The 18,777-nt window shown below is 59.3% G+C and overlaps 9 protein-coding genes across 9 annotated transcripts in view; 5 read left to right on the top strand and 4 right to left on the bottom strand.

Moving 5' to 3' along the window:
* Positions 1–600, bottom strand: K452DRAFT_284635 (uncharacterized protein). Its single transcript, XM_033539976.1, has one exon. The coding sequence runs from the start codon at positions 284–286 to the stop codon at positions 50–52; it is 237 nt and encodes a 78-aa protein (XP_033400955.1). The 5' UTR covers positions 287–600; the 3' UTR covers positions 1–49.
* K452DRAFT_136973 (uncharacterized protein) lies at positions 465–1,422 on the top strand. The gene has a single exon (XM_033535346.1). The coding sequence runs from the start codon at positions 623–625 to the stop codon at positions 1,202–1,204; it is 582 nt and encodes a 193-aa protein (XP_033400954.1). The 5' UTR covers positions 465–622; the 3' UTR covers positions 1,205–1,422.
* A 3,747-nt stretch (positions 1,423–5,169) lies between these two features.
* On the top strand, positions 5,170–6,499 carry K452DRAFT_136953 (uncharacterized protein). Its single transcript, XM_033535344.1, has 2 exons — positions 5,170–5,559; positions 5,663–6,499. The coding sequence occupies exons 1-2, from the start codon at positions 5,250–5,252 to the stop codon at positions 6,211–6,213; spliced, it is 861 nt and encodes a 286-aa protein (XP_033400953.1). The 5' UTR covers positions 5,170–5,249; the 3' UTR covers positions 6,214–6,499.
* A 1,127-nt stretch (positions 6,500–7,626) lies between these two features.
* On the top strand, positions 7,627–8,299 carry K452DRAFT_136737 (uncharacterized protein). The gene has a single exon (XM_033535341.1). The coding sequence runs from the start codon at positions 7,680–7,682 to the stop codon at positions 8,148–8,150; it is 471 nt and encodes a 156-aa protein (XP_033400952.1). The 5' UTR covers positions 7,627–7,679; the 3' UTR covers positions 8,151–8,299.
* A 1,142-nt stretch (positions 8,300–9,441) lies between these two features.
* K452DRAFT_136678 (uncharacterized protein) lies at positions 9,442–9,836 on the bottom strand. Its single transcript, XM_033535340.1, has one exon. It carries the CDS (start codon positions 9,714–9,716, stop codon positions 9,492–9,494), a length of 225 nt encoding a protein of 74 aa, XP_033400951.1. The 5' UTR covers positions 9,717–9,836; the 3' UTR covers positions 9,442–9,491.
* Positions 9,837–10,348: 512 nt separating this feature from the next.
* On the bottom strand, positions 10,349–11,521 carry K452DRAFT_295764 (uncharacterized protein; the record flags this gene model as incomplete). Its single annotated transcript, XM_033541854.1, has 1 exon — positions 10,349–11,521. One exon carries the CDS (start codon positions 11,519–11,521, stop codon positions 10,349–10,351), a length of 1,173 nt encoding a protein of 390 aa, XP_033400950.1.
* A 4,745-nt stretch (positions 11,522–16,266) lies between these two features.
* Positions 16,267–17,522, bottom strand: K452DRAFT_324947 (uncharacterized protein; the record flags this gene model as incomplete). Its single annotated transcript, XM_033544737.1, has 3 exons — positions 16,267–16,975; positions 17,031–17,390; positions 17,482–17,522. The coding sequence occupies 3 exons, from the start codon at positions 17,520–17,522 to the stop codon at positions 16,267–16,269; spliced, it is 1,110 nt and encodes a 369-aa protein (XP_033400949.1).
* A 614-nt stretch (positions 17,523–18,136) lies between these two features.
* K452DRAFT_136939 (uncharacterized protein) lies at positions 18,137–18,626 on the top strand. Its single transcript, XM_033535343.1, has one exon. It carries the CDS (start codon positions 18,271–18,273, stop codon positions 18,547–18,549), a length of 279 nt encoding a protein of 92 aa, XP_033400948.1. The 5' UTR covers positions 18,137–18,270; the 3' UTR covers positions 18,550–18,626.
* The window catches only part of K452DRAFT_136893 (uncharacterized protein), an 877-nt gene continuing 316 nt past the window's right edge, over positions 18,217–18,777 (top strand). The window contains exons 1-2 of the mRNA XM_033535342.1: positions 18,217–18,292; positions 18,421–18,768. Of these exons, the coding sequence (XP_033400947.1) occupies positions 18,559–18,768 (210 nt within the window). The 5' untranslated portion in view covers positions 18,217–18,292; positions 18,421–18,558. The remainder of the gene's footprint in view (positions 18,293–18,420; positions 18,769–18,777) is intronic.

Below are 18,777 nucleotides of genomic sequence, written 5' to 3'. Positions count from 1 at the left end.
AAAAAAAGGAAACGCGCATCTATTGGGACGACCCAAGAGGCAATCATCGTCAGCACCTCTCCTCTCCCCTCCTCCGCCGCACCATCCGCAACACCCGCATCCCCCGTTTCATCTCCCGGGCAGCATCTCTCTTCGCGGCAGTGACCGCAGTGATCGCAGCACGTACACGTACACGTGTGTTCTCCGCAGCAGCAGCAGCAGCAGCAGCAGCAGCAGCAGCAACACCACAACCAAGACAGCCGACGACAGCCGACACCGGACCCCCTCCCCGCAGCCTCCATTCCATCCTTCCCCATCCAGGACATCACCGCATCATCGGCAAGCTCTGACTCACGAAAGCCCGAGTCCGTCAGCCTCAGTCATCCCCGTGTATGTATGTACCGTATGTACCACGACCTTCCTTCCTAACTCGTGTGGCCCACGATAACGCACTGTGCATGTGACGCTTGCCTGCTTGCTTGCTGTCTGCCTGCTTTTCCGGCACGCGGGCGTACCAGTTGGGACGCGCGACGCGGATGTGCAAAGGGCATAGAGTTCGCATGGATAGCGACGACCCGATCGGGCAGTCGACGAAAAGGAAAAAAGCCAAATCCACCCCCCCCCGCCAAGCCTTACGCACTGTATGTGCGGCGTGCGATCTGGCGGGCGTGAGAGAATGAGAGGGTGTCCGCCGGTCACATTCGCAGCGGCGGCAGGGCAGGCGGCTGGCGCGTCTGTTTGTCTCGCAGCAGGACGCGGATGCGCGGCCCTTCATTCCTTCTACTCTCCTTCCTTTCTCCTTTCTTTGTCCCCCACGCCCCCGTTATCTCTGCCCTCCCTTTGGTCAGATAGCACACACTTAGCTGCCTGCCTGTCTTCACCACGAGGCACTCATACGACATACCAAGCGCGCGCGCGTGTGCGACGCCCCCCGCCCCCCGTCTTAGACAGAGACGTAGGTACGTGCGAGGTGGGTGGGAGTAGGGAGATAGGTAGCAATCAAGCTGCGGCCGCACATGACGCCTCGTTTACTCTTTCTGCTGCGATAAGGCCGCACACCCATACGCGCACACGATACGCAATACGTGCATACACCCACCCCTACACCTACACACAAGCACACCCTCCCTCGCGCCTCTCGATCTCCCACATCACAGCACAGAGCACAAGGCCGTACGTCGCACCGATCCCCCGCACCAACCCACGGCATGTAGGGTTACTGTAGGTAGGTAAGGGTAGGGCAAAGCGCGCGCACCGAAATGCGGGGACCCCACAGCGCCACCGCCCATCCCCCGCACCGCTCGGTACCGCACACCACCACCACCACCACCATAACCATTCGTACTCATATGTAAGCACCAGCACACAGGAAGCTGTTTCAGGCAAGCCAACAACAAGACAAGATAAGACAGCCCTTACGAGTAAGCTGTAACCTGCCCGCCCACACCATCCAGCTATCTCCACACGAAGGAATGCCGACGTCCGCACTACACACATCCTGGCATCCAACGCTTAGCTTATCGCAGCGTCCTAACAGGCGGGGTGCGTCGCGGGGTAATCGCCCGTGATAAGACCGCTCCTATCACTATCGTAAGCGCGCACACTCGTGCACGCCTCCTCCACCTACTCTAGTCCAGCCACGATAGGTAGCGTAGGAACGGCGCCGGAGCAACTATGTCCTCTACCAACTACTCTAGAGTAGAGTAGTATGTAGGTGGCTTGCTCGGTCTCAGGTCCGCCGCCACTGCTCCCTCTAGTCGTTATTCCCGTAGGGGGAGTCTGGCACTAGCGTGCCCTACCTAAGAGGGAAGGAGAGGGGGCGCTAGGAAAGACGTCTTCGACCGGGCTTCTGGCATCATTCTCATCTAGAGTACTGCGTGTGTCAGCGACGGCGGCAATGGCATCATGCGGCGGGCAGCTGTTGGTGCTGTGTCAGTTGTCAGTAGTGCACCAGCAGCAGCAGCAGCACCGCCACCGCTAGCATCAGCGCAGCAATCAAGCACCCAAGCACGCAAGCGCGCACGTCTCTTCCCTGCTTTCTGCACAACAGCGATGATGATACAATAGCGGTGGCGGGCAGCGATGATGATGCCGATGATGATGCCAATGATGAAATGCGCCTCCAGTAGGTGTGGGGAAGAAGGCGCATCTTCACCTCCACCCCCCATCTGGAGTAGATCCTCGCTCCCCCACAGTGCGTGCTCCACCGCAGTCGTCATAGCTCGTAATGCGCCCATCACTTACAGCCAACAACAACCTGCAGAAGAGTCGACTGCTCCGCGCGCACCGGCCCAATGCCCACCGTGATCCTGTCATGGATGGGATGCTTGGATGGCATACCGACTGGAGTGGAGTGAAGTGGAGCAGGCGGCGGGAGAGTGGCGCTGGCGCTCTGGGCCTGGCCGGCGATGCCTATCCTGCTCCACTCCACCTCCACATGTGGGCGTGTGTATGTACCCCGGCCAATCGCGCAGGGTACTCGTAGAGCAGAGCAACAGTGCCAGGCAGTCTGGGAGCGCGCGCACAGCCACACCACCCGCGCATCCAATGATCCATCCATCCATCCATAGACACCACACGGAGGCAGCCCCCGCCCCTCCGCCCCCCCGCGCTGCGCGATGATGCAAGGCAGCCGCTGACAAAGATAGAGTATACGAACCTGGCCTCGTGGAGAAGGCCCTAGAGGGCAGGCGGCAATGGCCAGGAAGCAGGGACGCGTAAGAGCACCTAGAAGACATCGAAGATCATCGGGAGGTGCAGAAGCGAGATTCGCTGCGCCCAACCTCCAACCACCAACCACCTGCCGCTACGGAGTATCGTGGGCGTTGGCGGCTCTCGGCTGCGACGACACGATAGCGGTGAAGCTGCAGCAGGGCAGTACTCGTAGCCTTCACCAGCAGCTTCATCGGTAAGCAAGCAAGCCAGCCAGCCAGCCACGCGCCGCCACCGCTCCCCACCAACCGCCAGGCCTGCCCGCGTATCAACGCCCACAACCATGATATGATCAAGGATGATGATCGTCTCCGAGCTTTGCTCTGCTCTGCTCTGCTCTGCTCTGCTCTGCTCTGCGCGGCCGGGGACCGGATCGGCCACGGCTTGCGGCGCCTGCGGGGGGAGAGGGGAGAGGTGCTCCACGCTCCCCGAAGGAAGGAAGCTGGAAGGGGAAGAAGCCTGATCGCCCCCAGCAGTGCCAGTGCCAGTGCCAGTGCCGATACCAGTGCTTCCCTGCTCTGCCTTGCCTTGCTTGCTTGGCCTGGCGAGCGCGCAAGCAAGCAAGCAAAGGCCAGGCCCCAGCTCTGACGTACGTACATACGTCTCTTCTGATTTCACACCCACCCAGGCGCAGCACCATGACTCGGCGCGGCTAGTGGCGGGGAATGGGATGGGATGGGGTGTGGGGTGGGGGTGGGGGGAGAGACGCCCACGCCACGCTATGGTACCAAGGCAGGAACTCCTACTCGTATGGCTACTCTAGGCTCGACCGGATTAATTCTTCCTATCTTCCTTCTCAGCGGGACCTACTCTAAACGCTGCAAGAGACGAAGGGGACTAGCAAGCCAGACTCGTGCTGCTGTCGCTTTTGGAGGCCGGCACGGAGATAGATAGGTAGAGTACAATAGGTAGTGATGGCACTGGCCACCCACACCAGCGCTTCTGCGGCGATCCTGATGACGTCGGCCGTGTGGCGGCGGTGATGCGCAGCCGACGAATCGAGATTCGGGGAAATGTTTTCTTTCGAGAACGCGATGCGATCTCAGGAACGCAACCTACGGCGAAATAGAAAATAGAAAAAAGACGCACGGCCTCCGTGCGCCATGGCGGCGGAACGGGTAGATGTCACTTTTTTTTTCTCACACCGCAAGCGCCGCATCATCAGTGGTTTCTGTGCTCGAGTGGTGACGTTTCAGGGGAGAGAGAGAGAGGGACGACGATGACGACGACGACGGGTTTGGTGATGATGATGCTGCTGATGGTGATGATGAAAGAAGGCGCGACGAAACCCGTGGCTGGATACCTACCTACTGACGCCAGCAAACCTACCACGGCCGGCGGAGCGCCTTGCCTCCGTCTACCCCAGAAACTGCCTAACCGGGGCAGAGCTTGACGTACGGGAGTCGAGGCACACCGGGCAGACCCGCGGGGGCCCAAGTTAATTTTGCCTGCGGGCGGGCAGCAGCGCTCCAGCCTCGATGGCGTTTTTAATAAAAAAATTTCTATTTTCCCCGACCTTGGCCTTGGGGGGAGAATCGCTGGGTAAATGGGCGGGTAATTGCGCCATTGGCTGCACCGTGCCAGCATGGGCATTTAGCCTGAATTACTCACCCACAACCCCCCAACGCGCGCAAGCAGCAAAAAACGCGGTAGGTAAGCCGACGCGCGCGCCGCCCTTTTCTTCCACAGAAGCTTCGATCGCTTCGTCCTAGCCTGCCCGCGCGCTTGGCTGGGCTGGAACGAGCCGAGGGCGCTGCCCTGGTGCAAATCCTGCCAGGCCGGAGAAAGATGGGGTGACGGGTTCGCCGCTCCCGTCTCCGTCTGGGGGATGTTACGCGCCCCGGCCGGTAGCCAAATGCCGTCATCCCGCGCGCCCGCCCGCGTTTTTTTTTTGCATACGTAATCCTCTGCTCCGGGTACTGACGACGTGTGCTGAGACAGGTGGCTTGGCCATTGACCTCACCAGCAGGCAGCGAGACACGCGTCCCACGCTTAGCTCGTCAAACCCAGCTGCAACATTTCAAATAGGAAGACGTGATCCGAGAGAGGCCGGCCAGCGCAAAGGAAAAACTAGACACGCAAAAAGGGCCTTCTCTTGGGTGCGTGTGTGTGGGGGCTATGGGTAGCAAGAAGCACGCGTACAATGGCACACAGTTCTTCATCTCCACCGTCGCGCAGAGAGCCTCATCAGACGGTGAGGCTGGTGGTGAGGGGAGCTTGGGGAGCGCCGCCACCTCACCACTCTCACCAGACCCTCTCTCCACCCCGACGCGACCGCGAGGCGACCCGAGGGTGCGTAAGGCGACGCGATATGTGGGGAAGATGAACAGCGATGAGGGGACTGGGGAGAGATTGTCTGAAAGAAATTTTATGAGAGAGAAAAAAAATAAAAAATAAAAAAGTGCACGATGCACGACCAAAGGAGAAGGCGGTTCAAGCACGATGACTGCTGAGACACGAGCGCGACACTGACACCCACAGCGATCGCGACCCAGGCAGGCAAGGCGGCAACCCGCAAGGCAGGCCACAGGAAAATTGTTGAAAGGCACCCTGATGGCATGCTGGCCAGGCGCGGCCCGGCGCCCGATCTGGCAAGTCGCGGCACGGCGGCAAGCGGCGTCGAAGAAGACCTGAGAGATCTGGCTCTTGGCCTGCTTGGCCTTGCCTGGGCAGCTCCAGCCCTCCAGCCTCAGCCGTTTCGTCGCACGCACGTACGCGTGCACGCTGTCTCATCATCATCAGCACCAACGGCGACAGACAGCTTTCATCAGGCCCCCCGCAGAAGGAGGGCAAGGCAAGAGCCACGCCCCACACGAACCGCGCTCTCCACGCCCCACGCTCCGCACGATGCGCGCTGCGCTGCACTAGGTAGGCAGGTGTCGATGGTTGGACGAAAAGGACGCGGTGGTGAAAGTGGTGGTTTGAGATGGTGGAGCGAGCTCCGAAGGAGCAGCGACATTGACGGCCCTAGGGAAAGTGGAAGGGCGCGTCCCCAGGCGCGGCTCGCGCTCAACACACACACTCTCTAACACCCACACACGGTTCCTCCGGCCTCGCAACGCACCGCAACGCAACGCCTTCGTAGCTAGCTACCCTAAACTAACGCCTTGCCCCCCCGACGCCGGGCCTGAGCCTCGCTGTCACGCAATCACGGCTGCCGATGAGGCCCGCGCTGGCGCGCCACCGGCTCGTTGGCCTACCTGGGCCAATTTCCCCGAAACCGGCGAAACTGCAAAAGAAAAAAAAAAAAAAAAAAAAAAAAAAAAAGAAAAAAAAAAAGGCGCCTCTGGGGGGATGGGGCGGGCGAGGGCGTTGGGTTGCGATAGGGGTTTTGAGTGGCGGCGCCTCGGAGGGCCAGATTGTGGGAGGGATGAAGGGATCATGGATGGAGGAGAGATAGAGAGAGAGAGAGACAGAGGAGGGTGGTCTAGAACGCTGGCTTGCGTTCCGGCAGGGCGCCTGCAACACCTACTGCATGTGATGTGTACTGCTTGCTGTACGGGTACAGACCTGCCCGTTTGAAAGCCAATGCTGCGATGGTTGTGGCAGCCAGCCAGCCAGCCCTTCCCCTCCCCCCGTACCCATTGGCACGCTTCCCCACAGCGGAGACGGCGGGCGTGCGTCCCGGTGCATACAGCCGCAAAAAGAAAAACTCAATGGGCGAGCTGTCCACGAGTTCTTCCGTGGGCACACGGGCGCGCCTTCCCGCTTGGGGTAGATTGGAAGGTGTATTCTACAATACCTACCTAGCATAGCATAGTATTGGGGGGGAAGGGATATCGCTATCGCGGGACGGCCAGGTACCATCAGCCGGTATCTCTCCCTGAAGGGGCGGAGCAGCTGCGCCGTATGCATCGTAAGGCGGAGATTGGAGCGAGGTGTCGAGAGAAAATCCGCAAAGCTCCCCACCAAGCACAAGCGCGATCGGCGGGTCTAAGCAGAGAAAATAGTCACCATAGTATTGGATTGACTCCACCTCCGGTGTGAGTATATGTGGGGGCCCACAACTTCTCTCACGACTACGACGGTGCGAGGAACGGCAAACGGCAGCGCGCGGCCATTGACGTGCCATCGAGCAAAGGCGCAAACGCCCCATGCATCATCATCATCATCATCATCCCTTCCCATCCCATCCGGTCAATCCGCCGCAGCAGCCAGAGAAAAATTGTCGTTGCAACCACACACCACACCACTCGCGCCTCCTCCTCCTCTCCAATCTCCACCATCTGTGTAGACCTGCCCACCGCCCCGCAGAGCCCGCGCGCGCGCAGAGGACAAGCCGCGCGCACCGCTCCCTCGCGCTCGTGAATTCGCGAGCGCAAATCCGCCGCCTGCAGGAAAACGAGACCCTGGCGGAAGAGGGCGAAGGAGCAAGAAGAGAGGAGCAACGAGGAGTAGGAGCAGGAGCAGGAGCAGGAAGAGGCGTGCGTGTAATGGAGCCTCTCTCTGTCCACCTCTCCTTCCTCTCCTCATTCAATCACCCCATGCACTCCACCGCACTCCACTCCACTCCATCCCACTCTCTCCCTACCCACCTACCTAGGTAGGCCCATCTGGTTCTCCCCAATAATCACCCCCGGGGGCTACAATATGTACGCCTTGACGCCAAGTAAGCAGCGCAGCAAGGAGCAGCCCCCCCGGGTCCGGGGACCCCGTCCTGTTCCCGCGTGCAGATACGATGATCCCGGCGCAAGTGCGAATCGCGAGGGATGGCGCGCTGCCGGCCTTGCAGATAAGCGGGCTGAGACTGTGAGTGAGTGAGTGAGCGGGCTTGCATTGCATGCATGCATGCCATGCGCGTTGTTGGCTGTGTTGTGTGTGTGGGTGGACGACGGGTCGTGTGCGGACTCAGCAGTCAAGGCGATTCTGTCAGCCCACCACTACTACGTGCTGCCTCTCTGAGTCCTCCACCATTCATTGTTAGCTGCCGGTGTAGGCGGGGTGCGCGTACGTCCGGGGCTGTGAACAGGCGGTGAGCAGCGACAGTGATGGTGGCGGCGACTATGGCGACGGTTAGCAGTGGTGGTGGTAGTGGTAATGGTGGTGTCGTTGTCGTGACCGGCGCCCGCCATCACTCGTCGTCGTTGTCTGTCGTCCGTCGTCCGTCGTCGTTGTCGTGGCAAGGCGGAGCGCGCAGTGGCTGTGAATGTGGAGGATGTGGATGCGCGCGCGCGTGCGTGTATGTGTGTGATTTGAGGCTGCTGGCAGGCTGGCCTCCACCTCCTCTATGCCACCTACCTTCCTACACTGCTACCACCAGCGCGCGGTCCTCTCGAGAGAGACAGAGACGGCGACGCCAAACACCCGCTGCTGAGGCTGGATGGTACGGTACAATAGTATGTACCATGGGCTACGTACCGTACCTAGGTACCTACCCGTCCGTCCTCCGTCCTCCGCCCGCGGCCCCAGGCCCCTTCCCCGCCGCCACGCCGGCCATCCCGCTCTTATCCCCGCAGTGAGCACCGCAGCGCAGCACCAAGCCCTCGCCCGCGCCGGACAGAACAGACACAGGGACAGGCAGACACAGACAGACAAAGACAGGGCGCAGATGACGAGTTCGCACACGCGCATGCCTACATACATACATACGTACATACATACATACATACATACATAGACTCTACACACCACACCCACCTTGTCCCGTCCCTCAAACACTGTTCACGCGTACTGTACTGTACCCCGCGCCCACCCCGCGCGCACGCACGCACGACGAAAACGCCCGCGTCCCAACCTACCTACGCATCCACTGTAACCTACGCAGCTGAGCTGAACCCCCGCCCACACACCACACCACACACAACACACAACACGCGCGCACCCACACGGCCCCCAACCCCAACGCCCACGCCCACGCCCACACCCACACCCACACCCAAGCCAACCACGAGGCGTATGTAGTTACCTATCGCGGTGGTCCATGGCGACGCGGCGTAGGAGGCGCAGCGTGTGCGTGTGCGTTCCTTCGATCGAGCATAGCATAGCATAGGTAGAGCCGTGGCTAGCGTACCTACCCTATCAGCGCGGCGTATCAAGTATCAAGTATCGGTATCGGCCTATCTATCTACATATCTGTCTATCTGTCAATCAATCAATCCAGCAAATAAGCAAGCCAAGCACCCATAGAAAACAGATAGATCTCTCCCAAGCCCTGACTGAACAAGCCACTCCACACACACACACAGTTTCTTATCCATCCATCCATCCGTCTGTCCGCACGTCCACCCATCCCATCCCATCCATCCCAGCTCTAGCGGCCTGGACGGACAGATGGATGGACGGACGGACGGACAAACGGCCAGATATGTAGATACACGGCCTGACGGGCGATAAGCGTGCGTGCTAGGTAGCTACGTAGGTAGTTCGTTATCAGTGTACCTAGCTCTGTAGCAAGCCAGCGCGCCAATCACCATGGCTTGTGCACGCACATGTTTCAGGATGCTGGAAAGAAGGAAGGAAGGAAGAAAGGAAGGAAGGAGGGAAGAACAAGCACATCCACATCACACACACACACTCTCTCTCTCTCTCACATAGGTCCTCACATGCCCGCCGCCTTGTCTTGTCTTGTCTCGCACCCCGCCAACCCCAACCCACACACGCCCACACCCAAAAACACACCAATGAACGAACGCACGAACGAGCGGCACGCACAGCCGGGCGTATCAGAGAAAGGAGCAGGAAAGGCTGAAGTAGTAAAGTAGGAGTAGCATATGTACCATCTTCATGCTTCCATTATCGTGCCTGCCTATGTAGTAGTAGTGCCTACTCTACCTACTTACTAGCAGCAGCAGCAGCTCTCTCTATATGTATGTATATCCCGCACGCAGCCCAGCCACACCCAGCAAGCAAGGCAAAAACAACAACCACAAAGACGTATTCAACACAACACACCGCACCCATATTTTCAATAGTGCCACGAAGCAGAACATAAAGTAAAAATCGAAGCGCTGTTTTATGGCCCTCCACCATCGCTGTAGCGACAAGAGTCTCGTCGGCCGTCTATCTGTGCGTTGTTGCATACCCATACCCGTACCCGTACCCTACGTAATAAACCCCACATCCATCCACGTCCCTTCGTCTCCTCGCTCACATGCACGCACACACGCACGCAACCGAGGTGCCGTTGTTAGAGGAACGTGAGACCACTACTACCACTACCACCGCCTCCACCCTAAAACCCAGCAAAAAAAGAGATGAGAGAGAAAAGTCGCATACGGAGAGTGACGAGCGAGGAGAGAAGCAAAAGAAAAAGAAAAAAAAAAAAGTCAATGAGTATACATCATGCGGTCATCCGTGGCCGCAAGGGGTATGTTGAGCCTAGGTTGAAACCCGAAGACACCGGTCCAGTCTATAACGTTAAAAGCAAAAAAAGGAAAAAAAGATGTAGTGTCGGCAAAAGTTAATAACAAAACGAAAAAGATGAAAAAAAGCCCGGTCGGATCCCAAGCATTAGAGTGAAGAGGAGAATGTGACCACTTGTTCGCCCATAGCATGATGCAGGGGTGGGGAGGCCGAAGCATCCGTTGCATCTTCTTTCCCGTATCCGTCTATAAAAACCCAGAACGCTTGAAATCCGCTGAAGCGCAGCCGAAAAGGTCGTGCAAAACCGAAACTCCTACTGTCATGCAATGATCTTTAAGGGGGGCCTTTTTAATTTTTAATAGCGCTCGCTGAGGTCGTTACCAGCGACGGAGCCAGAGGCTGACGTGGTGCCCGAAGAGAAGCCACTGCCAGAGTTCAGCAGGTCTTGGACGGCCACCTTCGGTGCCGGAGGCACGGGCAGTTTTCTTTGCGCGCCGTCCTGTCTCGAGATGATGTCGCCTATCCGCAGGCCCGTCGTCTGGGTGGGAACGTAGGGAGTCTCGCCGTTGGCAGAGGGCTCCATGGGTGCGAGGGCGGGCACGTGCTGCAGCGACAGGTGGCGGATGTGGGGGAGCTGGACGTCGTGGAGGCCGTGCGGGCGTAGCCTAGGCGAGTGCGCGGGGGTGGCGAGCGGGGTGTGGTCAGGCGTGGGGGAGTAGGAGTCATGCGAGAAGGTGGGAGACGGCGGGGCGGTCGACAGGGGGGAGCCGGGCCTTGACTTTTTGGTCATGCGGTGGGCGTAGGGGTCATCGTCCTCGTGAGAATGCGACCGCGACATGGGTTGCGACGAATAGGCGTAGGCCGCGAGGCCGGTGACGCCCGGAAGACGGCTGGCGTTGTGGTTGTTGAAAAAGTGGTGCGAGCTAAGGGGGTGACCATGCGTCGGGGGGAAGCGGGGCTGCTGCTGCTGCTGTTGCTGCTGCTCGACTTGAGAGGCGGCAGTGGCGAGTATGCCCATCGACGTGGTGGGGTTGGTGCGGTTGTAGGCAGCCAAGCCCGGCAGGTTCGAGTAGCTGGCGTACGAGTGGGGAGGCGAGACGTTGGGCGAGCCAAGGTTGGAGCCAGGAGCGGAGCGGGAGATGGGTTTCGAGGGAGGCGGCATCATGTGGGCGATCTGAGAGCTGTCGAGCATGCCGGCGCTGGCAACGGCCTGGGCAGCGGCGACGGCGGCGGCATGCTGCTTGTTGCCCCGCCTGGAGTTGGGGTTGTTGTGTATCCTCGAGTGGCGGGTGAGCTCGTCGGAGCGGGAGAAGCGCTTGGTGCAGCCGGGGAATTGGCAGGCGTGCGGCTTCTCGCCCGTGTGAGTGCGGATGTGCCTGGTCTGATGCTCGAGACGGTGGAAGGCCTTGTCGCAGAGAGGGCACTTGTAGGGGCGGGGCAGGTCCTGCCTGTGCTCCTCCTGGTGAGGCTGTGCGTTTTGCAGCATTGAGCCCATGAGACCAACGGGACTGACGGCGGCGGCGGCCATAGGGGTCGAGGGGTGATCGGTCGGGGAGGTTGAGGTGTCGGGGTTCAGCAGATTTGAAAAATCCACTGGGGAACTTGACTGTTGCATGTAGTCTGTTGTGGGATGTGGAAGGTAAGGCGAGCGAAAACCGGAGAAGGGAGGGGGCGGGCGAAAATCTTATAAGAGCGCGCTCGGGTGAGCCGCGGGTGACGCAGGAAACGTGGGGAACGAGGAGCCGATGTCGACGAGGATCAGCCGGAAAGCAGGTGCGGCGCCAAGCCCGAAGGAGATGCCGGGAGGAATTTTCTGCGTGGGCTGGGGCGCGAAGGGGGGTGGGCAGGGTCGGGGCGTGAGACGATGAGGCTGTGGGGACACTCTGGCCTGGGGCTGGGGCCGACACCAAAGGCTTTATTTCGGTGCTGCTGTAGCGAGGGAAGAGAGACGTGGCGCAGAAGGGCGAGCAATGAGGGGGGGGGTGCGACGGGGCGTTGTTGGCAGCCGGGCGCGCCGACCAAATAGGCGTCTCGCATCCAAACGGGAAGGCGGCCTGCGTCCGTATCCTCGGCGGAATCTTTTTGAATGCGTGGGTCTTGTGAAATTTGTGGAGAAGGCTGTTTCGCCCAACGTAACAGTCGAGCTGACGCCGGGGGATGACAAATCTTGTCTGTCTTTTCGGTCGCGCCCGAACTGCTACATTGTGATGATGAATGAATGAATGAATGAAAGAAGGAGGCAGATCCGGGGTTGATATGATTGATATATACACCTGTGTCATCACACCTCTCTCTTTCCATTCTCTCCCTCAGGTCTTTAGGTTTCCCCGCAGGTCTCTCTCTCTCCGCGCTAACCATCATCCTCATCATCCTCCTCCTCCGTGACGAATTCTCACATGAAGACCAATCGCCGCCCTAGCCCGTCGCACCGCAGGAGCAGAGACGTGGGCTTACGGAATGGAATGTGTGGGGTGGGGTGCTGAGCGAGCGCACAAGGGGAACGAAATCTGGAGTGCCCCGGAGCGATCCTGGGGTAAGCTTTTGGGCAGCGGAGAGAATTGCGATCGCTGCACGCAGAGGCGCACTGCAGCTCAATGTTCATTATCTCTCCTCCCCTCTCCCTGCCGATGAGCTGGCAACAGTCGGTGAGAAGCCGATGCAACAGCGGTACAGGCAGGCCGCAAATAATACCTAGGCTGACGGCACACACACACTCTCTCTCTGCCGCGTCCCCAGTAAGCCCGAAAAAGCAATCTCTGGGATCCTGATCGACTGTCCCTGCGTATCGCTCGCGCAATGCAGGCGCCGCCTACGAGCGCTCACACTCACACGCACCCCCCCCCTGTCTCGGGGAAGCCAGGTTGCCAGCAGCGATCGTGCGGCGTGGGCGTGTGGGGGGCGCGCAGGCGACGACGAGAATAGGAGACACAGTCATGGCGAGGTCGAGAGTTCATGTGTGTCTGGTATGTGTCGTCGAAGCATCGGGCGCAAGGTGTTCTCCATCTCCACATGGATTGGGGCGCTAGTGGAGTCCCCGCTCGTAGCCGGTAGCGTTTGCCTATCACCGAGATTTGCTGGGGGGGCGCGCATGGCACACAAGACAAACACACGGTACGAGGGTCGGGAGATGTCGGTCGCAGGGCCAGCCGGAAGCGGCCACGGATATGGCTAAACCCGCGTGCGTCGCTTCTTCGGCTTCCATGCAAGGTACAGGACGCAAGCGGGTGGGCAATCGCATCATCGACTCGCGCAGGCTAGCGACAAAACTCGAGCTATTAAGACGCAGCGGCCTGCCGAGTGAAACCCGAGAGGTCGAGTTTTTTTTCTGCTGGGGCCGGTCTTCGCGCCGCCCAAAGGTCCGAAGGCGGCTTTCGCTCCACGCCGCTTGTCTCTCCTTCCCGGCCGAGAGGGATGCAGCCTCATCATAGTATTATTATTTCTTGCGACGTGGAGTAGTACCCAGTAACGAACCTGCTGCAGACTTTTTTTTTCTTTTTCTTTTTTTCTTCTTCTCTGTTCCGAACCCGGCATCGAGATTTCAGCCGATCGGGGCCGATCCGTCTGGGGAAAAGAAAGAAACCTAGCCCTAGCTACGTAACTCATCATGACTTCTTGGCTTTTTGTGGTTGCAGAAGCTGATACACAGCTGACTGCGCGCCTCTCCCGGGGCGCGGCGCTCGGAGATTCGGGGGCTGGCATGGCTCCGTCCCCCACAGTTCTAGCGGCGCCCACGTCGGGTTTAGGGGCCATCCGAGGCTCTGCTCAGGAGCCTTGTCCCTCGTCCCCAACCACACACAGCAATGTCACACCACCGTGACGTGAGGGCCCCTCGCTCCTCCACAGTCACTTCATTTCGCTGAGAGTGTGCGGGGAAAAAGGCCAGGTCACACCATGGAACGACAGACACTCTGCAAGTCTGCTATCTCCCGCCCAGCCACGACACTCCATCTTGCTTGCATGCCCGCTAACTCTGCCCACCCCTGCCGTCGATGATGCCTCCGACTGCAAGGCGACCAGGAAATCAATCAATCGACGCCCTTGCCTGATGGATCGGCCCGGCCGGGTGAGTGCCATGCAGCAGCCCATCCCGCCCGCCGCCTGGCCTGCCACTCCACTCCCTGTGTAGCATCTGACAATCAATCAATCAATCAACCATCCACGGCTCTTGGTATCCATGGTAGGTCCCCACGATGTACCGCTCCATTTTGCCGAGCGCCCACGCACGCCCTGACACAACGATGGGGTGACCCGTATTGTACCGCTCCGTACCCTACCCCGCAGCCGCAGCTTCACGCACGCACGCATACGCCCGCCCGCCTGCGGCAGCAATTGCTGTCTTGGGCCGCTCGCGACGTGCTTGCAATGCTGCTTGAAACCGGAGCGGCTCCGACTGCCCGTTTGGTCCTGCACCGCCACAGCCGCGTCCGCCCTGTCTCGGCGCGGCTCTGCGAGCGAGCAAATCTTCCTCTCGTCTTTCTGCACATACAGATCAGATACAGACGGATATTGCCCTTGTCTCACTTCTCGCTCGGAAGTAACCAGATGCTACTACACTACATACCATACAACCTAACCTATCTATCTGCCCGCGACACACTATTGTACCTAGTTAACAACTGCTCAACCTCATCTCCGTCTCTGATCTGAATCAATCAATCAATCAATCAATCAACTCAGCCTGCATACCGCTCAGGGCGATGGGTCAGGGTAAATGAATACAACTCAACTCAACTCAATCAATCAACTCTCCATCCTCACCCTCCCGCCGCCCCATGCCCATGCCCGTTCCAATTCCGATTCCAACCCCGCGCACCGCACCCTCTACGCCTCTACGCCTCCACGCCTCTACGCCTCCCACGCACCCATCCACCGGCGCCCTACCATGGCATACCATACCACGCACGCCTCGTCCCGCGCGGTCCCCTCCGCACCAAGCCCCCATCCATCCCTCCATCCCATATCCGGGCCTCCTCCACACACGGTGCACACACGCTCCTCAATTTAGCCGCCGCCCGCCACGCCCACACGCCACACGCCGCCCCGCCCCGCAGCCATCCATCCAGTCCGTCCGTCCCAGGCCGGGAAGTCCCACTCCCCATCCGCCCCAAGCAAGCACGCACGCACGCCCCTCCACCACAAAGCAAGTATTATACGGAGCCGTAACCAAAGGCACAAAGCAGGGCATACATAAACACGCATAAAAACGCCTGGACCCCCGTCCCGCTCCGACCCGACCTTACTTGCTTGACGGGCGTACTCCAGGCTCCGCCCGCCGCCCGCTCCTCCAACAGTCCAACTCCCGGCATGGCATGACTGCCACTAGGTACATAGCTAGCTAGCTACAATATCCGTATTACGCACGCACGCACGCAAAAAAAAAAAAAGCTCCGGACCCCGCCTGTGCCAGGGGGCAGGCAGCACAGACGCCCACGCCCACGCCCGCGCTCGCGTGGCTTAACGACGTAATAACTATTTCCGCCGCGTGCGTGCGTTGTGGAGTGCACGACGCGAAGCTAGTGGTGCCGGTGCCGTGCCGTAGCTACTACATACATAGGCAGAGTGAGGCGGGCGTGCCCCGTCCCTTGCCCTCCTCCTCTCCCTACCGTAGCTTAGTTGCTCTGCCGAGCTCGGTAGGCAGCCTTGCTCGCTTACGTGTGTTGTGTTCGTACGTAGTATCTTTGTGTGTATGTGTAGGTGGGTGGGTAGGTGTCGGTACGGGGTGGGGGAGGCACTGGAGCGCGGGCTTCTGTTGCTGCATGTCTGTGCCTGTGTCTGTGCCTGGGCGGCGGCTGAGTCGTGTTGGTTAGATTGTTTGGTGCTCTCGCGTGCGTGCGTGCGTGGAGTTGAGAAAAGGGTTTGCGGTGTTTGCGGTATTGGCGTTTTCTTACCTGCCCACGCCACGGCGGGTCTGTTTTACGCTGGTGCGTTCAGCGCCTAGCTGGGTAGGTTGTGGGTTTCACTTTTCTCTTTTTGGTCGAGTTCGTGGTCTTGCGATGTGAGTTGGCTTTATTTTTTCTGTCATTCGTGTTTTGCTGCGTCTTGAGCTTGGTGTCTCGATCTCGTTCCCCGTCAATTGTCATCTTTTTGGCTTCTCTTAGACTTCCCATCCCAACCCATTTGGATGCGCCAAGTGGAGGGTCCTCCCTTCTTAGCTCTCCAATGACTCGAAGACTCATCCTAAAGGGGCTTCAGAGGGCCTGATCGCTCGCTCGCTGGGAATATTTCATTGCTTAAAGCACCGGCCTCTTGTCTGCTCTACTCACATACAGCACCTCACTTACGGGCTTTGATATCCTGCGTCAACACCTCCAGCAGCTTGCGGTCATCGAGCGCGGCAGCCTCAGCACGAGCAGGCTGATCGGCCCCGTCCTTGCTCCGGCCAATATCCGCCGCGGACGCCGTGACGGAAGCGGAGCCTATCAGGGCGTCGAGCTCTTCGGCGTCCTTCTTGGATTGGCTGAGGTAGTCTTCCTCGAGGATGAAGCCTTTCGGGAGGGGAGCGGAAGGCGGTGATGGCAGGGTTTTGATTGTGGGGTATTCGAGGATGACTTGGTCGGAGAGGGCGGCGGAGAGGTTGTGGTTAGAGTCCAAGGGAACGAGCACCCGGGGCTGTGAGGAGGGCGTGTGTGGCTTGATGAGGTAGAATGAGACGGACGGGGAGTGTGGTTGTTGTTGAGAGGGGCTTGCCCTTGTCCCTTCGACCGAGCTGTCCGTCTGGGTCTGTGGCTGCTCTGGCGTGCCGTCTCTCCGCGGATGCTCTCCCTCCTCGCCCTTCCTCTTCTTAGGTGTCTGCTCTACCGCTCCGTCCTTCCGAGGGTGCTCCTCCTCCTCCTCGCGTCTCCTCTTTTTAGCCTCGTTGTGGCGCTTTTCCTGCAGGAAGGTAGCATACAAGTCCGACAGCGGCGCGTCGGCCGCAGCTTCATACAGCTCGCGCGTGTCGTCCGCGTGCTGCCACTCGACGGTCCAGATAATGCGACCCGACCTACGAAGCGCGTCAGCATTAGCACGCAGCCCGAGGCGGAAGCGGCGGCTCTGACTTGGAGATGCGCGTCTTGTTAGCCCTCTGGCGACTCATGCCCACAGGCGCGCGATCGACAATAATTCGGTTGGCCTGCAAGTAAGCCTGCAATCTAGCCTCGCCGAAAACCCTACGCTTGGCGTCCAGGCCGCGGCGCTCAGCGTCGTCGTCGGCGCGCTGGAAGGCACGCTCGATGCCCGTCAGGAAATTGTAGTCATGGTCGATGCCGGCGGGGGTGGCGAGCTGGGCCTTCTTCACGTACGCGCCCGGGTTGCGCTTCCCGTCGCACTGGGCCCATTGCTGGTGCCGCTTGTAGCAGGCCAGCGAGCAGGTGCGCACCGAGTCCTTGGGGCAGCGGTACTTGGGCGCGTTGCCGTTGCTGCGGTGGGGGGGAAATGTTAGCGGCTTTGTTGCTGCGTGGTAAAAGGCGACTTCTTTTCGTCGTTGCTTCTTCTTCCACTGCTGCTCACCAGATCGCGCACAGCTCGCTCAGTAGCGGTTCCGTTAACATTGCGGCGACGCCGAGGTTGGAGTCGGCTTGCGGTTCTGCGTCTGCGATTTTTGCCGAACGCGCCGCCGACGCGACGACGTCAACCGCCGACTCGGGTCTTTACTTCATTCACCACAACCAATTACATGCGATTTGACTTGTAACTGTTTTATTCGAACAGAGCACTAACACAGACATGTGGATGTCTTTCATCAGCCGTGAACCTCCGTCGGCACATGCATACGGACTACAGCTCAAGCAGCGCTAAGACATCCGACTGCGGCGCGTCCCCGCTCCTCAAAAGAATATTCGGGGCAGCGGAGAAGCGGCGGAGGAGCGGCGGAGGAGCGGCGGAGATGGTCGCTCGTCATTTCGCTATGGCCTAAGGGCGCGTGCGGGATCGGATCGGAGCGCTTGTGCGCGGAGAGCGTGCGGAGGGCGTGCGGAGGGCGTGCGGAGGGCGTGCGGCTATATTGGAAGGCGGGTATAGCGGCGTGCATGTGCGCGCGTAGCCTTGTGTAGGCGCGGGGTGGTGGGGGCGGGGAGCGATACCGGTGACTTGCCCTAGTGATGTGATGGGCGGAGGGGGAGGGGGAGGAGAAGAGGTAGGTGCGTATGTTGTACGTACTAGTGCGCAATGGTGGCCTGTGGGGTTGGGGGGATCGATATTGATGGTCGTGATGATGGTGGTGGTGGCCCTAGTGATATGGAGGTTCGTGTTGATGGGTCGAGTAGGTGCCTATGATGTACCCAGGAGGATGAGGCGGTGATGGTGGTGTGGGCGCTCTTGGGTAGGTACACGCTTTCTCTTTCTCTTTCCTTTCCTCCTTCTCCCTCTCCCTCTCCTCTTCTCCCCTATCTACGCGCCCAATCAGTCAATCAGTCACTCACTCCTTTGTCTTTCATCATTCGTTTACAGTCACAGTTACTGCTACCACCACCTGCCGCCGCTGCTCATTTAGATTCGCGCCCGTGCTCACACTGCGCTCATACCATCATGCTATGTCATGTTACGTCATTCATGGAGAGGGAGGTTGGTCTGTTCTGAGAGTTGCTAATGGGAACGGGTGTGGTGGTGGTGACAGGAGTGAGTGAGTGCGTCTGGATGTTTGGGTGCAGGGAAGTATATACCTTCCTGCGCAGCAGCAGCGGCGCTCTCTCCATCTCCATCTCATCCCCTTTCTCCCCCACTCTCTGTCTTTCACACACTCTTTCTTTCTTTCTTTCTTTCTTTCTTTCTTTCTTTCTTTCTTTCTTTCTTTCTTTCTTTCTTTCT

This window comes from Aplosporella prunicola (genome assembly GCF_010093885.1).
Source record: "Aplosporella prunicola CBS 121167 unplaced genomic scaffold K452scaffold_5, whole genome shotgun sequence".
In the NCBI taxonomy this organism is placed as follows: domain Eukaryota; kingdom Fungi; phylum Ascomycota; class Dothideomycetes; order Botryosphaeriales; family Aplosporellaceae; genus Aplosporella; species Aplosporella prunicola.
The sequence above is the reverse complement of the archived record's forward strand: the minus strand, read 5'-3'. Positions and strand labels throughout refer to the sequence as shown.

Coding starts and splice junctions, on each gene's coding strand:
- K452DRAFT_136953 (XM_033535344.1), top strand. CDS start 5,250: ATGCTGGCCAGGCGCGGCCCGGCGCCCGATCTGGCAAGTCGCGGCACG. Junction 5,560..5,662: donor TGCGCGCTGCGCTGCACTAG/GTAGGCAGGTGT, acceptor TGACGGCCCTAG/GGAAAGTGGAAGGGCGCGTC.
- K452DRAFT_136973 (XM_033535346.1), top strand. CDS start 623: ATGTGCGGCGTGCGATCTGGCGGGCGTGAGAGAATGAGAGGGTGTCCG.
- K452DRAFT_136678 (XM_033535340.1), bottom strand. CDS start 9,716: ATGGGTATGCAACAACGCACAGATAGACGGCCGACGAGACTCTTGTCG.
- K452DRAFT_284635 (XM_033539976.1), bottom strand. CDS start 286: ATGGAATGGAGGCTGCGGGGAGGGGGTCCGGTGTCGGCTGTCGTCGGC.
- K452DRAFT_136737 (XM_033535341.1), top strand. CDS start 7,680: ATGGTGGCGGCGACTATGGCGACGGTTAGCAGTGGTGGTGGTAGTGGT.
- K452DRAFT_136939 (XM_033535343.1), top strand. CDS start 18,271: ATGGTGGTGTGGGCGCTCTTGGGTAGGTACACGCTTTCTCTTTCTCTT.